This window comes from Ruditapes philippinarum, unplaced genomic scaffold, assembly GCF_026571515.1.
Source record: "Ruditapes philippinarum isolate M1 unplaced genomic scaffold, ASM2657151v2 ctg891_1_1_1_1, whole genome shotgun sequence".
NCBI lineage: Eukaryota > Metazoa > Mollusca > Bivalvia > Venerida > Veneridae > Ruditapes > Ruditapes philippinarum.
The window spans coordinates 57,434-77,825 of NW_026857262.1; the positions used below are offsets into that span (position 1 = coordinate 57,434).

Here is a 20,392-nt window from a genome sequence, read left to right on the forward strand (position 1 = left end):
ACCCTCGGCTACGCCTCGGGTAACGGGATTTTCCTCGGGATGATATTTTTACTGTTACCCACAAACCCATGTGTTATCTATATACTGTATCCCATGCACAATCAGTATAACAAAATAAGGACACCTGGAATCTGCTGGGGTAGGAATAGATGACTTGTGTAATGTCCAAGTTTTTTTTATAGCTATTTCCATTTTATAAGCCTGTGATAGGCGAATTTCTTATAGAAAAGTTCTTCTCAAATACTGATTTTTCTTTGTAAGCATAAACTTTTCTTTCTCCTATACAAAACTATAAATGTATGTCCTAAATATTAAAAGCAATCTCCCCTTATAAATAGAATACCTTTAAAAGAAAGATATTTGTAGTCTTGACAAGAATATTACAGCTGTAAAATCATACAAGTGATGGCCTCATTGTAACTATTATGTCTGTAAAAACAAACAACCAAACATTTTTTGATAGATAACTGCAGATACAAACAATATTATTGTTGGCTTAAAAATCCTCACCTTCAAGATTTTCAAATATATGAGCCGCGTCATGACAAAACCAACATAATGGGTTTGCGACCAGCATGGATCCAGACCAGCTTGCGCACCTGCGCAGTCTGATCAGGATCCATGCTGTTCGCTTACCAACTCTATTACAAGTAGAGAAACCGATAGCCAACAGCATAGATCCTGATCAGACTGTGCGGATGCGTTACGTTGGTTTTGTCATGACGCAGCTCATATATATTTCAATAAAACTTATTACAATACTCCAGAAAACTAGTTGACAGTAAAAACACAGAAAATTTATTTTAAAAACTGAAAAAGGGATACTTAAATCAACAGACCTGAGATTCAATCATCATCTGGAGTGTAGAACTAACATTGTTTAGTTTAAGTTGCTGTAACATCTCTGAGATGATCGTCTGACATTTCATGAGAGTGAATGGGTCATTCTGAAAGGCAAAAATAATTTGAGAGGCATGTTTATCTCAGCAATATATTGTTATCTGACAAAATACCAGCAAAAGATCATGTTCACCAGTCCTGCAAATTTGGTAAGTTCTCAATGGAGTCTGGATTTTGTTTTAAGATAATTTTAAGTCTATAATATATTTAACATTTTTTAAAAGAACCAAAATCTTTTTTATTTTGCATTCTACCTACATATCAACTAAACAAAGAACTCCCTTCAGCAACGTTAACTATGGTCTCTTCTGGGTCCCTTTAAAAGTAAGCATGCTTTATCACATAGCACTACAAATGGCCTCTTACCTTCTCCGTTCTAATTTCCTCCCTGACAGGTTCTGACGTCTCTAAAAGCTCACGTTTCTCAACATCTAGTTGGGCAATACTTGACTTAATACTGGCAGCTTTCTCGAAATCCTGGCCCTTCACAGCTTCGTCTAGATCTTCTCTTAACTGGTTCAACTGTACTCTAATACCAGCAATCTAACAGCATAAAGTATGCATGGTTCAACTGTACTCTAATACCAGCAATCTAACAGCATAAAGTATGCATGGTTCAACTGTACTCTAATACCAGCAATCTAACAGCATAAAGTATGCATGGTCCAACTGTACTCTAATACCAGCAATCTAACAGCATAAAGTATGCATGGTCCAACTGTACTCTAATACCAGCAATCTAACAGCATAAAGTATGCATGGTTCAACTGTGCTCTAATACCAGCAATCTAACAGCATAAAGTATGCATGGTTCAACTGTACTCTAATACCAGCAATCTAACAGCATAAAGTATGCATGGTTCAACTGTACTCTAATACCAGCAATCTAACAGAATAAAGTATGCGCTAAACTAATCTTGTCTTCATAAGTTTTTGTCAATCACTGACAAGATACTACTCGTGATGGAATTCAAATTTAGTTTGAGTGAAACGATTGATTCACGCATAAATGTACAACATTCCTATACGACTCAAAGGTTGAGAAAATTTGAACTTGTTTCAAATTAATTGCAAGAGATTATCATCAACTGTACAAATACTGATTTGTTACTATAAGTTACTAACGGATAATAGCCAGATTTAAATAAAGAAATGGTGGAATATCCCCACGGGCATTACTATCTTTAATTTGAAGAGGAGGCTCCTTTGTGCATTATCAAAAGCAATAAAGGGTGTCCTAGTATCAAAATCTAACTTCTATCAGCTACCTATATATTATGATCCTTTCATTATAGACTTCAGCATGGCTAAGAAACTTACAAACAGACAGAAGTTAAATATTTAACTCCTCTACCTCATATTTGGCTGAACTCCTCTACCTCATATTTGTTCAGCCGGAACATCATAAAGGGATAAAGATGTTAAATTCTGGACATTCTTCCACTTTTGACAAATAAATGCTGATTAAAGTCATGAAATAAATCTCAAGTCAAGAGCACAATACCTTCAGGTTAATCTGCCTTTTCTTTTCCTCTTCAATGTCTTTCTCCACAACAGTGATTGGTTCACGTATTTCCGACACTGTCTCAGCAAAATATGCGACCATATTCTCTCCACTCCCTCTGAGAGAACAGATCTGTGTGATGATAAACTTCACCAGTCTGTGGCTAACGTGATCCGCCATCAACATATTGTGTAGTAGCGTCTCTAATGCTTTCCTTGAAAAAAATATGAAAAGGAATTTTCAACGTAAGTTTGTTTATTGTTTTCTCTATTATATGCCCAATTTCTTGAAATAAATCACAGCAAGCGCAATAGTCTTTAAAACATGAGGGCATGTAAACATCAATTAACTGAAAAACTTAAAGCTAAAATATTATTCACTTATTAAGAACTTCTTTTTCATCATACAATTTTATTTTATTCAATCATTATGTCAATATTAGGATAGTGATTCATTTTGAATTAATCATGAAGCAGATTTGTTCTTATTTCGTATGTTACTTGACTGTAAGATTCCACACTCCACTACTCTAAATGCTTGACAGAATGAAAAGGGGCCAGACTCTGTAACAAGAGCTGTCGGTAGGACAGCAACGCTCGACTATTCTTAGTGCTTGATTGTAAAAAAAAATGCTTGATACAGTTATATCCTCTTGTTTACAGGTTGGGGTAATGATGGTGAACAAGTGTGCAAAGTTTAAAAGCCATATGTCAATGGACCTTGAAAATATTTGAGGTTTTACAAAAACTTTAACGTAAATTCTAAGTCCAAAAAGGGGCATAATTCTGTCAAAATGCTTGATACAGTTACCTCCTCCTGTTTACATGTTGGAGTAATGATGGTGAATAAGTGTGCAAAGTTTCAAAGCCATATGTCAATGGACCTTGAAAATATTTGAGGTATTACAAAAACTTTAACATAAATTCCAAGTCGTAAAAAAGGGGCATAATTCTGTCAAAATGATTGATACAGTTACCTCCTCCTGTTTACCGGTAGGGGTAATGATGGTGAACAAGTGTGCAAAGTTTAAAAGCCATAGGTCAATGGACTTTGAAAATATTTGAGGTATTACAAAAACTTTAACATAAATTCTAAGTCGAAAAAGGGGCATAATTCTGTCAAAATGCTTGATACAGTTACCTCTTCCTGTTTACAGGTTGGAGTAATGATGGTGAACAAGTGTGCAAAGTTTCAAAGCCACATGTCAATGGACTTTGAAAATATTTGAGATATTACAAAAACTTTAACGTAAATTTTAAGTCGAAAAGGGGGCATAATTCTGTCAAAATGCTTGATACAGTTACCTCCTCCTGTCTACAGGTTGGGGTCATGATGGTGAACAAGTGTGCAAAGTTTCAAAGCCATATGTCAATGGACCTTGAAAATATTTGAGGTATTACAAAAACTTGAACGTAAATTCTAAGTCGAAAAAGGGGCATAATTCTGTCAAAAGGCTTGATACAGTTACCTCCTCCTGTTTACAGGTTGGGGTCATGATGGTGAACAAGTGTGCCAAGTTTCAAAGCCATATGTCAATGGACTTTGAAAATATTTGAACTATTACAAAAACTTTAACATAAGTGGTTACGCCGACGCGGACACCAACGCCGACGCTCGGGTGACTACAATAGCTCTACTTATTCTTATCGAATAATCGAGCTAAAAAGGTAACTCAAAAGTTATGGGACCTGTGCCCATCATATTAGATAATCACGAAGCACAGGTATATGTGAAGTTTCAATCCATTTCCTTCAGTAGTTTTGAATATACCAACTTTCAAGCAAAAACTGAACCAAAGTGTGACACCAACACAAGTACAAAAGCTCTTTCTAGTCTATGAATAATTGAGCTAAAAATAAGCACACACATAAAGCAGAGACATACTTGCTTGCCACATCAGCAGTGTCCATGAAACTGGTGATCAACAGTAACTGCTCAATGATGAACTCTCGTCCGAGCTGTATCTCCGGATCTTCTACAGTCTTCAACTCATCTACATACCTGTTTACATATAAATGTTTACAATTTATAAATAATAAAGTTTTGATAACCATTACTTCTTTATATAACCATGAAATGGTCTTTTGTCCTGTCTTTTTGTAAAGTTTTAAGCCGCAATGACAATGCAAAGGCCATATGGTGACTTGTACTAGCTTTTCTTGTGGAAACTAGAAATGTGTCCATAGGACACGGGTGCCCCCACCGCGCCACTGTTCTATCAATCTTTTTACTAAGTCAAGGGAAATAACTCTACAAATACTGGATAAATCAACAAGCGTAACCCCAGGTGCAAATCTAAATATGCTGAGCAACCTGCCCATAAGGTTTAATGACTATGTCAAATTCTTTTTGAGTAACTTGCTACACAAGTTGAAAATTGCAAAAATTTTCTAAGTGAAGGGCAATAACTCTAAAAATACTAAATAAATCCAGACAAAAATACCTGGTGCACAACTGCACATGCTGATCAATATTAATTTTAAGTTACATGACTCTAGGTCAAATACTTTTTGAGTTACATGCGACACATGTTGAAAATTGCAAAATTTTACTAAGTCAAGGGCAATAACTCTGAAAATACTAAAAATATCCAGACAAAAATACCCAGGTGCACAACTACACATGCTGATCAACATTCCTGTAAAGTTTCATGACTCTAGGTCAAATACTTTTTTAGTTACATGCGACACAAGTTGAAAATTGCAAAATTTTACTAAGTCAAGGGCAATAACTCTGAAAATACTAAAAATATCCAGACAAAAATACCCAGGTGCACAACTACACATGCTGATCAACATTCCTGTAAAGTTTCATGACTCTAGGTCAAATACTTTTTTAGTTACGTGTGACACAAGTTGAAAATTGCAAAATTTTACTTAGTCAAGGGCAATAACTCTGAAAATACTAATAATATCCAGACGAAAATACCCAGGTGCACAACTACACATGCTAATCAACATTCCTGTAAAGTTTCATGACTCTAGGTCAAATACTTTTTGAGTTACATGCGACACAAGTTGAAAATTGCAAAATTTTACTAAGTCAAGGGCAATAACTCTAAAAATACTAAAAATATCCAGACGAAAATACCCAGGTGCACAATTACACATGCTGATCAACATTCCTGTAAAGTTTCATGACTCTAGGTCAAATACTTTTTGAGTTAAGTGCGACACAAAAGTGAACGGACAGACGGACAAGGGTAAATCTAAATGCCCGCCACTAACGTGGGGGCACAAAAAGTTCTCCGTCAGCAACCTTGACCACCCAGTAACACTAACATCCAGTTTTCTTTTTATTACTATGTTTTGTTTACTGGTTTTATCAAGTACAGTCAAATTAACAGTGTAATTACCTCTGCATGTAGGCACAAAAGTCTACAGCTGTAGGCAGAACTTTCTCCATATATTCATCACCATCAGTTCCCATGCCATGAATAAACTTACACACTGCATACCAGTAGAGGGCGCTCTCACTGTTCAAAACATCTGTTGGTATCAGCAGCCTGAAAACAAAATCATTCATAATGTAAACAACTGTTCCAACCCAGCATAAAATCTCAACATTAGCCATTAGTTTGCAATTTGTTAATATATTTCTCAATAATATGTTGCGTTGTATGTCACAACAAATTACAACGATGCACTACACGTCAGAAATCAAAGTTACATCCAGAAACGTCACTGACCTAGGGCGCTGTCGGGTGACATTGCCTTATTCTCTATCAAATACAGACAATTGGTCACACGTGGTTGAAATTTCATGTACAATTGTATATTTAATTGCTGATTCTGGTCATGTAATTTTTATAAATCATGTTTGCCTTACAAAATTATTATAAGCAAAGTCTACAAATATATAGAACACCCCTCGTATCACTATATTATTTCACTTACTTCTCATCTAAAATGTTAAAACTGGTCATCATGTCCTGAATGGAGCTTGCCTTGAACAATGTTTCGAGGACTCTAGTACAGATATCTGTAGAATCCTCCACATCCAAACTCTTCAACAAGTCGAGAATGTTACCACCCACAGTTCTCATCCATGCTTGTAACAATTTACCAGAACATGCTTGCTGTACCATCTCTGTTACACAAAAGAAAAATTACAGTCTTAACACATTTCTTTATCTATTTATTTCAAATTAACCTCAATTGCAACTTGGAAACAACCTTTGAGTCCACTTCTTGAAACTAACCAGTATTGGTGTCATTATACGAAACAGAATAGCGTCCCCAACAGGGAACTGAACCCACAATCCCTGGGTTCAGAGGCAGACACCTTAACCACTAGTTACCATTCTTCTTTAGCCTATTTATTGATGATTTTGACATTAGGATATTACTCAATTTAATTATTGTAGTTAACAATGTTAATTGTTGTTGTTGTTTTTTTATGGTTGGGTATTACATCACATCAACACTGTACCAGTCATAAGGCAACTTTCCAGCTTTACTTTTGGAGTAAGACCTCAGGTGTCACTCCATGCATTGCACCTCAGTAGAACCACCAACATTCAATAAGCTGGATAGCTTCCTCACATGAAAGAACCTAAAGACCCTTGCTAGAAGCGATCAAGGCAAGTGGTTTCTATTAAAACTTCACATACAAACTAACTATATACTAATTTCAGGAAACTTGAGATATAGACACTAAAATTATATGGCCAACATAAAATTCACCTAACCTATCACCTGAAAGAACCAAACAAACAGCTGGGTTTTCATTATTAACAGATCAGTAATCCATACCACTGATTGAAATGTTGTTAAAATTGACTGTATTTTCAGCCTGTACATTAAAATATCCCAATTGATTCTTGGCCAAATTGGCTATTTTTCGTTGGCACATCTGTTGCCTCAGATAAAATGAAAACCCTGAAACTGTATGCTCATTTCACTGATTTTGATTAAAGAAATTTGTATGTATTAGGTCATACTTTTTGTTATTAAAGGTATTAAGTAGGAAAGTCACTTACCACTTCTGTCAATCAGTCCTTCATTAATAAGCTGAAGTCTAGAGGCTATTGATAATGCTTTAATGTGGATTTTCTCTGCCAGGACCTCATACGCAGTCTTCCTTACAGTATCTGGAGAAATACAGAAAAATTACGCTAAATTCAACAGGATGGCTTTTTGTTGTCATTTATACATCAAGTAATTCAACATGTAAAAAAAACCCTTACTATTTTACATTATTCTGCATTTATCCTTCAGAAACAAACTAGCAAATATTATGTAAAGAAAAATGAAGAATCTGAGATAATAGAATTTTTGAGGAAAATTAGACTAGGAGAAAGAAACATCTGTTGTCAAAGTAAGATATAAAGCTGTGCTACATCTGTGGAATACCTTTGACATCCCTTGTACGTCCAATAATGCTAGCCAATGTCTTTGTAGATGGCGCTATGGATGCTAACACGGCCCGTCTAACATCAGCGTTTGGATCACAGTTCAATAAAAACAAATACGCTGGAAATAAACAACAAAGTATATCATAGTAACGAATAACAATATACATAAATTACAAAATTTAACTTCTAAAGATTGATAAATACTTTAATCTATAAGAACATTTGAAGGTAAAAAATACATTTAATACATCAAGGTTGAAGGACTATCTCCGGGAGTATAGCTGTAAATTTTTTCCAATCTTTTAGGGTAAGTACTAGCCAATGGTAGGAGAACAAGAGCCACCGCCGGGCGGGGGCAACGCTCGACTTTTTACTTTTTCTAAACGCAAACATAGAAAGGTTTGAACATATATTGATGTTTCCTTTTTATAAATTTAGTTGGTCTGTCTTGTCACATTAGTTTTGTTTATATATTTTGTATATATATGAATAGAAACATTAAGCATATTTCTAAAAATAGCAACAGTACGCAATTTCTAAAAATAGTAACAATGACGCAATTTCTAAAAATAGCAACAATGACGCAATTTCTAAAAATAGAAAAAATGACGCAATTTCTAAAAATAGAAAAAAATGCCGCAATTTCTAAAAATAGAAACAATGACGCAATTTCTAAAAATAGAAAAAAAAATGACGCAATTTCTAAAAATAGAAAGTATGACGCAATTTCTAAAAATAGAACAAAAATGACGCAATTTCTAAAAATAGAAAAAAATGACGCAATTTCTAAAAATAGCAACAATGACGCAATTTCTAAAAATAGAAAAAATGACGCAATTTCTAAAAATAGAAAAAATGACGCAATTTCTAAAAATAGAAAAACATGACGCAATTTCTAAAAATAGAAAAAAAATGAAGCAATTTCTTAAAATAGAAAAAATGACGCAATTTCTAAAAATAGAAAAAATGACGCAATTTCTAAAAATAGAAAAAATGACGCAATTTGTAAAAATAGAAAAACATGACGCAATTTCTAAAAATAGAAAAAAAATGAAGCAATTTCTTAAAATAGAAAAAATAGAAACAATGACGCAATTTCTAAAAATAGAACAAAAATGACGCAATTTCTAAAAATAGAAAAAAATGACGCAATTTCTAAAAATAGCAACAATGACGCAATTTCTAAAAAAAGAAAAAAATGACGCAAATTCTAAAAATAGCAACAATGACGCAATTTCTAAAAATAGAAAAAATGACGCAATTTCTAAAAATAGAAAAACATGACGCAATTACATACATGTATATATATATATATATATATATATATATATTTGATACATATATATATATCTATATATGTATATATATATATATACATGCATATATATATATATATATATTTATATATATATATACCTGCATATATGTATATATATATACACACACATTTATATATATATATATATATATAATACATATACTATACATACACACACACCAATAAATGCACAATCTGAGAAAATTCAGTAATATAACCTTCAAGGTCAAGGTCATTAAAGAGCCCAAGCAAATTTGGGTTTGATAAACAACAAGGTCTGGTCCTTAAGAATGTTCTGTTATAATATGAAGTTTATCCCTTCAAAAATAGCAAAGTTACAGTCAGTTACTGCCAAAACAATGAAAATTTCAATAATTTTACCTTCAAAGGCATTGTCATTAATGAGTGAAGGTCAAGGTCTTTCGGTATATTTTTAACAGTTATCTTTGAAGATTATTATGTTCAAGTTTGAAGACAATCCATTCAAAAATAACAAAGTTACAGCCAATAATAGCCAAAAAAATGAAAATTTCAATAATTTGACCTTCAAAGTCAAGGTCATTGATGAGTGAATGTCAAGGTCTGACTGGTTATTTTTAAGGGATATCCTTGAAGATTATTATGTTCAAGTTTGAAGACAATCCATTCAAAAATAACAAAGTAACAGCCAATAACAGCATGAACAAGCAAAAATTGGACTTTTAACCTTGAAGGTCAAGGTCATTTATGGATGAAGGTCAAGGTTAGTGTGGTCTACTGAAAGGTCTTGTCCCAAGGGTTGTTGTGGCCAAGTATGAAGACAATACACCAAGAAATAAAAAAGTTATGATCCAGGTACAAGTTTTCGGACGGCAACGGCAACGGCAACGGCAACGGAGACGGCAACGCCGACCTGACTATAACAATACCTCTACTTTTTTTTTCAAAAAAAAAAAAGTCGAGCTAAAAAAGCATACTTTTGGCGGACCAACTTCAGTAATTAAAACAGCTTAAGCAAAACAACAATTAGACACCAATCCAGACAGCTGATTTCAAAATATGGCTACCTTTTATAACTGGACAATTGTCATCCGAAGGATCTTGAAGTCTTGCCATGGCATTATACAGCGTGGTAGCGCACCATTGGACATTTATCCTTCAGTCGCTCTAACATACACTCATACAGTCTGTCATATAACTCGTCATCTATCTGGGCATCTTCACCCAGGTTTGCCAATAGTTTATTGATCAGCTGACAGCATCGGAATCTTACACCACGTTCCCTCGCACTGTGAGACTTAAAACAATACAGAAACTGTTACTTTCCTATCCAAAAGAACTAAGAAACTATCCTATTCAACAACCTGACAAGTGTTTTTTTCTTACACTTATAGGAACAGGTGCATCCAGTTGACAAATTTTTGAGTCGTGAAATTTGGTAATAGAAGAAAAACAACATAATTATCATGAATTCTTATAAGCCATTTTGGGACAAAAAGGACATTTCTGTCATTTGGAGGTGTAAATACTAAATCTGTCTCTTCAAGGGAAAGAACCAAGCTTAGTCAACACAAAATACATTGAGAAAAATTATATAAAGTAAATTCATGTAATGCATTTTTGTCATCTTATAAAGTCTTAACGTTCTTTTTTAATTTTTCCAAAATTATAAATACATATTAATTTCTAAGCGAACCTTGAACCCATCCATATTTTACTTTCTACATGTAACTTTGTTAACCCAAATATGAATTTTAATATTTGTTTAACAAGCTATTTAGAAGTATTGACAAAACCATACCACTTATATACATTAGTGTTTTTACTAACAAAACATGAAGTGATGTTCTACAAACTTACAGACAGCAAAAAGTCAAACATTTCCTGTAACAGCCTATTATCAGCAACACTGTCCTCTTCTTCCAGAGTATCATCTCCATCCTCTACACCTGACACATATAAAACACAATCATACATTATTTATCATATAATTGTTATTACTTGATATGGTTCAAGTCACACTGAAACAAAAGAGGTTAAATGTATATGTCCAACTTTTCTGGTGAAGTAAAATCTCGAATGCACCTTTGTACATTATATAGGACACAAAAAGAGGGTGAATGAGCAGCACCTGCGAGTTTTGGTTAGTGAACTGAAAGAGCTTCCTCACATGACATGATCCCATGTCTTGGTGGTATAAGAACTCAAAACTGTGGAGGAAAGGTGACAAAAAGTCGAAACACCTTAACACTTTTGCCTCCGTGTTCATAGTCCCTCTCCTTCTCCCCACTGATATTAGTACTGTTAGTTTAGTGTCTGACAAAGCAGACTATATAACACTCATATCATAGTGTATTTATAAACATGTTTTTTTATAATCAAATGATCAAAGACCATTATCAAATTACCTTTTTCAACAGTCTTCTTGCAGAGAGTTGGAGCAAACTTGGAGACAAAATCAATCATTCGTTCAACAGCTGGTTCTCTCTTAAATATGATCATGGCATATTTAAGGTAATGCTGAAATTCTGACCAGAATGCCTCAAATTCTGTCTGTAATAAAAAATCAAAATGTGGAAATTTTAAATGTCACTCATGATTGCATGTGCAGCAAAAATTGTCTGAACTGCCCCTCCAACTGGTAATATTCTCCTAATTAAGAAAGTCAAAGAGAAACCTGTATTTTTTAATCGTAATATAAGTAAATTAAAGTTACAGACTAATCTATATAAATCATGAAGGTTGATTTAAGGGACTTTTCATAAAAAATCTCCTATTGAGGCAGTTACCACAATTGCCAACTTTGTAGCAATGTCCCAAAGAAAATGCTGATGTGACACATATACTTGCATTTTTCCAATTTGTATCTCAAACTGGTTATAAAATCAGTGTTTTCCATGAATTTTTCTACTCACATTATGTGATATGTAACAAAATTCTTAAAATCCAATTGATGACATGCAAAACATATTAATCTATGCCTTTCTAAAACATTACGTTAATTCACTGGAAATGACTTACCTTGTCATAAATCTTATTGAGAGTTTTCATCAGTTTGCCATGTCCCTGAAGACCAGTTTGACACTGGATGAAAACATCCTTCATTGAAGCACGGTCACCCATCTCCAATTCTGAAATAAAATAAAGAATTGAATTCTATTAGTATTACAGTGTTTTGAATTGCAATAAGTATAAGTGGTAACTGGTTAATTTTGAAATGTGGAAATATTTGGGATTTTTGCAAAATTAGAAATATTCGCAAATTTATAGCTATTTGATCACGCAAAAATTTTTTTAAGGCGAACATTCTTCTATCATTTCAAAACATGTTTTCATACGGCATCTTACATGAATAAGTTTGACTGTTCAGGTACTAAGATTTATTTTTATGATATCATTGTTTAAGTGTTAACAAATCACAAATGTTTTAATGAAACAATATATGTGTTAATAACATATAGAGGATATTAAATGAGTGTAAGTTCAATACTGAATTTATTGCACGAGTTGAATAAAATTATATTATGCGAGCCTCTGGCGAGCATAATATTATTTTATTCAACGAGTGCAATAAATTCAGTAATGAACTTACACGAATTTAATATTCTATTTATCACACACCCAAAATAAAGACCGTTTAAAGTGAAATAAGAGTCATTTTTCATTGACGCGCCTATAGAATAATGCCATCATTTAGCGCGTCTTTACACTATGTTTGTATAACGCTAATGACGTCACGTCAAAATATATGCATGGCCGTGCAATACCATATTTACGGAGTCGCAAAATCGGCACGGGTGTTAGATAAAATAGGTTATTCATATAACAAAACAATGTTTCAGAATATGATGCAGAAATGTGTGATCAGGTCCTTTATTAAACTAATGAAATTTTCAGTGTCAGTTGTGCGCTGCCATTTTCAATGTAACTCAATTATAATAGGGGGGATATTCTGATATGGAAAAACCGCAACTTTTTGGATTAATAATAACCGATGAGTGTTCCAAGTGCATGAAATACAGAATGACACCTTAAAAACAGAAAATTTGAAGGATTTTTTAAGCAGACTTCCCCATTTATAGGCTTTGCCTAAAAATTTCATATTATATTTCGTTCTTAAATGTTACAAATGCTCCTAGATTAAGAGCAGAGTCAATATAATCATATATTCTTAACAGTCTGCACAAATTAACTTGTAAAGGTCAATCTCGTAATCACGTGGTCAAACATTTTGGCAATATGGCGGCCAAGTGCTGATTTTTTACCTGTAGAAATCTATTGGGCTGTTTATGTTTGTAATAAATTTTTCGTAAGTCCATCATTGGCTTATCAACCGATTCTACATATTTTTATCATGAAGCTAAATATAAACGGAGAAGAAACTGTTAACAATAGTTATTTTATTCTAAAACGTAAAATACACAATTTTCCACACAAATATTCTCTGATGAAAATCCATGTTGGCAATGTAAATAATAATTCATGGATATCGCCGAAGTTAAACCAGAGCCCAAAAATGGGAGACAAGCAGGAAAACCCTATTATCACCGAAGCTCGCAAAGGATTGTGGGTCTGAATCTGACTTTCGTCTATTTCGGAGCTTCATATCTTTTGTATATTTAAATATCTGGTTTATTAAGGTATAGGTCCAGATTTCTGGCATGATTATTGGTGGACTTTCCCTACAGGTCCGTCTTCTGCGTTCACGTCATGTCATAGTATATAAATGGGTTCGCTGAAGACCTAAGCCCTACCCCTATGCTATCTCCCCTCTTGCATGTGCTATAGCAGCTATATCGTGCCAGAAATCTGACATGTCCATATTAGCATGTATAGGCAGGAGTAGCTTAAGGTCTTCAGCGTACCCGTTTATATACTATGACATGACGTGAACGCTGAAGATAACCCCGTAGGGAAAGTCCACCAATAATCGTGCCAGGAATCTGACACGCTCGTATTTATTCATCGAACATGCCAGAAAGTAAAGTAAAGCATACCTTGATAAAACTATATATAATCTGTTGATAAGCCAAGGATGGACAAATAAAAATCTTATTAGGAACATAAACTACCTAATAGTTTCCGACAGGTAAAAATTTCGGCACTTGGCCGCCATATTGCCAAAATGTTTGACCACGTGATTACGAGATTGACCTTTATGAACCCATGTGCCTCAAATATTTTTATACATCACTTTTTTTAAAGATATTGAAAAAGGTGATTTACTGACTTTTATATTCAATAAAATCATATTAAAGTACTGAAAAATTTATGAAAATAAATAAAAACATTATCTTGAATAAAAATATTGAAATCATGTCAACAAAATGTTCTAAATATAGTACACGACTCTATTCAAATCTGTTCCCGCGAATGACGTCATACGAGGTCTCGCGTGGCAACTGAATGTCATGGCCGACTGTAGTCGGCATAAATTGATGTTTTACAGTTAAATAGGCAATTTTAATGACGGTATTAATATTTTGATACTTTAATTGGTATAGAATGATATTAAAATAATTGTTTTATCGTAAAATGCACAAGAATTGATTCGGTCAAGTGTATTTGCAAGTGAAAAACAAGAATAAATCAACTAATGTTATTCTGGTTAGGTTTCGTAACGGGTCTAATCCAAAACTTTAATGCCGCATTGATGAAAAACAAAAATGTTAAAGAGCGGCTTATAAAGTTTTGGAAGCCAGAACTAAGGCAGGAGTAGTGCATGTCGGATGTGTGCGGGTAGCATTTTCATGTTACAGAACATCAATAATTTTGTTGTCAAGTTAAATGACTTGAAAAGGCAGGGTTAAAAAACCCTTCTTTGTAAAGGCCGAATATAGGCTGCTTCCCCAACCAAACTAGCCTCTTTTTTCCCCCAGTATGGTCCTCAAAATTCCGCAATCTTTTGAAATTTCCCATAGAATTTAGAACAAATTTAAATGATGGTGTTGAATTAAGGTCTTTTAATCACTTAATGCCTGATTAGTATTTTCCAGTGCTTTTAGCTTTTCTATTTTTAAAAACTTGTTAAAAGTTTGTGTTAAATCCCCCCCCCAAATATGCCAAAATCACGCAATTATTTTCCACCCAAAAAAGGCTGAAGCCCCTTCCTTAAAAACGGTATTTTGGCCATGTAAGGATATCGGACGATTCGTAGAAAGGTAACTTCATGATAATTTGTTGTCATACGAATTCGCGATCTGAGTTAATTGTAACAAATATCATTCATTTTGTGGTAACAGGCAAAATATTTATAACTCTCTACATATGGTCAATAATAAAGAGGCTGTATAAGCAGCAAATTAATTGTTAAAACAGTATTTTTTTCTTAGTTTTACTACCGTTGACTGAATTCAACTTTTCCGCCTTCCGCTTTACTGATCACGTGACAGTGACTGCTTGTAAACGGTTACCGTACTGTTTAATTGCAAACGAATAACTTCCGTCAAATACCGTACTGGATAATTAAAGTCTCAGCCCGCTAAATTTTTGTTGTCATTATTCTACAGTATTTATCTGTCAGAGTTGGATTTCATAATCTCAACTTATAAGGAGCTCCACTGAGGTCAAAAAGCATAAAAACACAAAATTGGAAATTCAATTCTAACACCACCGATTTATAAATATCATATTATGTGTAATATAAATCCGTGCTTACACAGATCACAGCTTTAATTAAGGCCGTGCACACATCACTGATCAAGTGATTAAGAGACATTTCACCTGTGATCAACGAACACTTCACACTGATTCTCATAAGTAGTGTAAAATTATCATATTGAAATTCGGAAAAAAATCTTTCTTTTTAATAGCAGATAATTCCGTTAATTTCGAAAAGTAGAACAATATTAAACGAGACATTTGTATTCTTCTATCTTCCACCTATAAATTTGCACTTAACACATTTGTATTAACAGCAATTCCCAGACAACACGCCTGCAAAGTAGAAACGTTAAAAATTTAGCAGCAGTATAAGGTAGATGTAGATTTATTAAATATTTTAACATCAACCAATTAAAGATCATATAACAGTTTTATTTCATAAATATGATGCTCAAATTAAGATTTGTCAATATTGTAAGTTCCGATAAGCATTATCTATAAAGATATTACCGAATTTAACATTTCATTTAAATAAAGGGTAGTAAATTAGAACTATATATTTTCTATAAATTCCAAGTCAAATTTTCCAATTAGAAATAAATGCATATACATGTAGGTCTAATTTATTGACTACATATAATGTGCACAAATATTTGCAGAACATGTATATTTTACATATTCTTCGATGTTTGGAAATTGTTTTATTTGCATAATTTTATACATGTATAATTTTTTGTAATTATGGAACACACACAGTAACAAAATCAATCACAAAACATACAGGATCTTTAATTACTTCGCGTATGCAGCTACAATGTATCTTGAAGAATTAAGCAACTCTATTTCGTTTATCCTGTTGTTCGCTATAACCATTTTATTGATTATATTTGTTGATATTGTTTATATATAGCATGCTATTATTTACAAAACATGTATTGAAATACAATGTATTTGTGGTGATTTATAATATAAAAATGTTAAATTTTAAATACATATAATTTGTATTCAGTTAACTACATTTTTTTTTGCATTTACTCTATTTGTAACCGTCATTTTGTTTGTGGCGATGAACCACGGATATATATTACATATAAATCCGTGGATGAACATAGTAAAATGTTTATATCTTTACAAATAAAATGTGCCCCTTCTGTTTTGGGGGTTTGAAAGGGGCGGCAGCCCCCTAGCTCATCGCCAAGAAAATTTTGGACATGTGACAGGCTAAAATGGCCTCAAGACGATCGCTATAAGGTAACGTGTAACCAACGCTGGAAAGCCTTTTACTCTACCTCAAATCATTGAGAAGTTGCAGCACTTTGAAATTGGCAATTTTGAGACGCCTCCGTTGCCATGGTAACAGAAAATTAAAGATTGCGCATGCTGTTACAGAGGCTATGGTCCAGTCAACATTTATGCCAAGTTTCATCAGTATTAAAGCATTTTTCATAGTTTTAGCAGTTTAATCTTGTAACAGGAGGCTTTTCAACGAAAACGGCCATTTCTCACAATATGCTCATGAAGTAAAGGGTTAAAACATTCAGGATTCACCAAAATAATAAACATATCCACTTCAGAGAGCTTACTTTTTATGGGGTCCTTCTATTTTAAAGACTCATAACTTGCACCGGCTGTCAAGAAAATAGAATCTTAGGAAATTCTTAGAATTCTCGCTATAATAGTGCGACGGTTTTCACAGTTCTGAACCGTGATAATAGCATAAAATTTACATTGTAAATACCAGGTACGTTAATATGCGTACCTGTAAATACCAATATAAATTACTTTAATCACTAAGTTATTTTCAGTACTGTACAAAGTCGTGTACATTACCGATGCCATGAATTTCGGCGAAAATGCTAAATAAAAACATTCTGCATCTGATAAAACATTTGCAAAATTTAACTGTGGCGAGTCGTTATCACTCTGTGGCGAATTGTTATGTGGCGAATCGTTAGTGTGGCGAATCGTGACAGTTATTATGTTTTATGTATAATCACGGGGGAGGAAGTGTAACACGAAGGATGGAGTTCTTATGATAACTTGTTTGGAGTTCTTATGATAACTGTCACGGAGTTCCTGGAAAACGTTACGGATTTCTGTGGAAAACTTTTCTATATACTTGGAGAACTGACGTGAAAAAAATGGTCATTTTTACCTTTAGATAGGGAGTTTGAGGTGCTAAATTAAACTTTGATAATTAAGCTTGCCCTACGTATTATATTATGTTTCAGAAAAACCTTTTTTTCCATTTTTCATCGCCTTTTAAAAAAAAATCTGGTAGTTTTGAATAAAATTTCCAAATTACTTGCTCATTCGTACATATTGACCTTTTCATTTGTGATCTCCTTCATTGCTTTACTTAATTACCTAATGATAATGGAGAGTTGCAAACATAAAGCCCAGGCTAATAAATTTATACCCGATTTTTCAAAAGTCACGGAGTTCTTGTGATAACTCAAAATATGTCCTGGAGTTCTTATGATAACTTTTGTTACTGCCAGTGTGTTTCTTGAGCTTAATTACGGTACGTTTACGCGTATTTTATTATTTATTAAGTGTTTAAATCATCAAGAAACTTTATACTCTCAGCCTTAACACAAAAATAGGTAAGATAATATTGGTTTTGAGCGTGTTTTAGTTCAAAAGATATTTTTTTTAATCAAATTTGTGCGAATTCATATTTACATTATAAAACCGAACGAATGCACTAAATGTTTTTGTGTATATTGTTCGTAAACTATAGTTTTATGTCCTAACTTTTCCTTTGAAATGTCAGCAACTACGGAGAAATATATGTCGCATAATAGACATGCATATCGTTATTATGATGACATAGTAAAGTTAATATGCGGAACATGTATACAGCTTGGTGTGTAAATAATTTTGTCACGTAAATTTTAGGTAACTGTCATTTTTTTCAGGATTTAGATGTCAGAAAACCCCAAATCTTTTAAGAATAGATTGAACATGAAACTGCTTTTGTTGTGCAGTCTATAAAGGATTAAACAGGTGAATTACAGGCTATCTTCAGGAAAACCTGAACCAGCGGTCACCTGTATTCAGCAGAAACATGGCTTAAACTTCTGAATAAAAATTGATAAATCTTACACATTTTTCTCAGTTACATGTTTTAAGCAACCGCCTCTCTTAAGCAGACAATATATAGTTGGGCTTTCCTGAAGAAGCGGCTAAGTAATTTGTATCATTTTACACCATAAACAACAAGTATATATCTGGGATACCCTTCACACCCATGCACCCGAAATGTATGATCTTTTTATACATAAAAAAACCGATCACTATTGATCTCTTCAACAGATTTACACGTGCCCTACGGGTTCGAGCGAAAGAAGTTTGACAATATAATTTTGTTATCAATTACAGCAAAAGTTTCCACAACTAGGATTACATAGGGGGAATGCCCGAAGGACTCCCAACTTTGATAAGAAAAATGTATGCAATAATTTTCCTCCATATATCATGTGATGCTACATTGGATTTAATAGAGAAAGAAACGGCATGAACCTTATGGTGACTCACATATATTATTAAATATTTACTATCTATTGTCATATCATTTTCATAGAACTTTATACGTTACTATGACAAAATTGATACCTTTTAGAAATTAAGATATCCATTGAATACCTAAAGATGAAACCAACCTCTTTGAATTTAGTTAAAGGTAGTGCATACGACTTTCTATTTTGCTGCAAACCATTTACATGCAATTTGTTTCGGCAGACTTAATGTTTTCTAAAACTGCCAGGAATAATGTATACATGAAGAAATCATGCTTAAATATTAAATTCAAAGCATATTTTTATCCTGTAAGTAAATGCTCTACATCAAGTATGTTTTTAATCATTCCAATAAAATGAAAAAAAAGAAACACCAAAAAAAACCTAAAGGCCTCAACAGACGGTAGGATTTAGTTGTACAGCACTAATTAGAGATCAGATGTACAATTTTCAAAGCTATACAACACTTGCATTCAGACGGTAATTCTATACTGTAAGAATCTTCTGAGGTTTCCCCTAAAAAGGATCCCTTTACATTGATCCTTTACAAAATTTCCTCACTTAATACTTTTTTTCGCCATGAGTAATGATTGAAGCACTTCCATTAAAAAAATATATATATACAGTGAAATTTGAGAATTTGTATATACAGTGTATATATATTTTTAATGTGAAGCCTGACCGAGACTCAAACCTGGGACCCTCGGAATACCGTACTGCGGCTCTACTGACTAAGCTATGTGGCCGCCTACAAACTACCTCCCCTCCCCAAAGTCATGTTATTAGAGAACAACTCAATACCGTGACATAATCATTTTCGGAATAATTTGGGATTCGAACACAACACGACTTTGGGTCTCCTGAAGAGTTTTTCGGTACGACAAGATTTTCAAAATAGAACATGTCCTATCCCTTACATCTCGACATAAGGTTTCCGAAATCAAGAAATAGTAGCCTTCACACATTAAGATTTGTCTGTACATCTTAGTTTTAATTGGTGTTGTACTTCAAAATCCTACCGTCTGTTGAGGCCTTTACTTGTCATTGTGGGAGGTCTGTAAAAATCGGTACGACAAGATTTTCAAAATAGAACATGTCCTATCCCTTACATCTAGACATAAGGTTTCCGAAATCAAGAAATAGTAGCCTTCACACATTAAGATTTGTCTGTACATCTTAGTTTTAATTGGTGTTGTACTTCAAAATCCTAC

At 33.4% G+C, this 20,392-nt stretch overlaps 1 protein-coding gene across 1 annotated transcript in view; it reads right to left on the bottom strand.

Annotated features, from left to right (window-relative positions):
* LOC132749217 (condensin complex subunit 3-like) overlaps positions 1 to 15,520 on the bottom strand; it is a 36,818-nt gene extending 21,298 nt beyond the window's left edge. Inside the window, 14 exon segments of the mRNA XM_060738933.1 lie at positions 840 to 947; positions 1,267 to 1,443; positions 2,405 to 2,618; positions 4,289 to 4,405; positions 5,760 to 5,909; positions 6,301 to 6,493; positions 7,386 to 7,496; positions 7,759 to 7,878; positions 10,125 to 10,179; positions 10,181 to 10,354; positions 10,918 to 11,006; positions 11,466 to 11,610; positions 12,079 to 12,188; positions 15,399 to 15,520. Coding sequence (XP_060594916.1) covers positions 840 to 947; positions 1,267 to 1,443; positions 2,405 to 2,618; positions 4,289 to 4,405; positions 5,760 to 5,909; positions 6,301 to 6,493; positions 7,386 to 7,496; positions 7,759 to 7,878; positions 10,125 to 10,179; positions 10,181 to 10,354; positions 10,918 to 11,006; positions 11,466 to 11,610; positions 12,079 to 12,180 — 1,755 coding nt within the window. The 5' untranslated portion in view covers positions 12,181 to 12,188; positions 15,399 to 15,520.
* Positions 15,521 to 20,392: the final 4,872 nt, after the last annotated feature.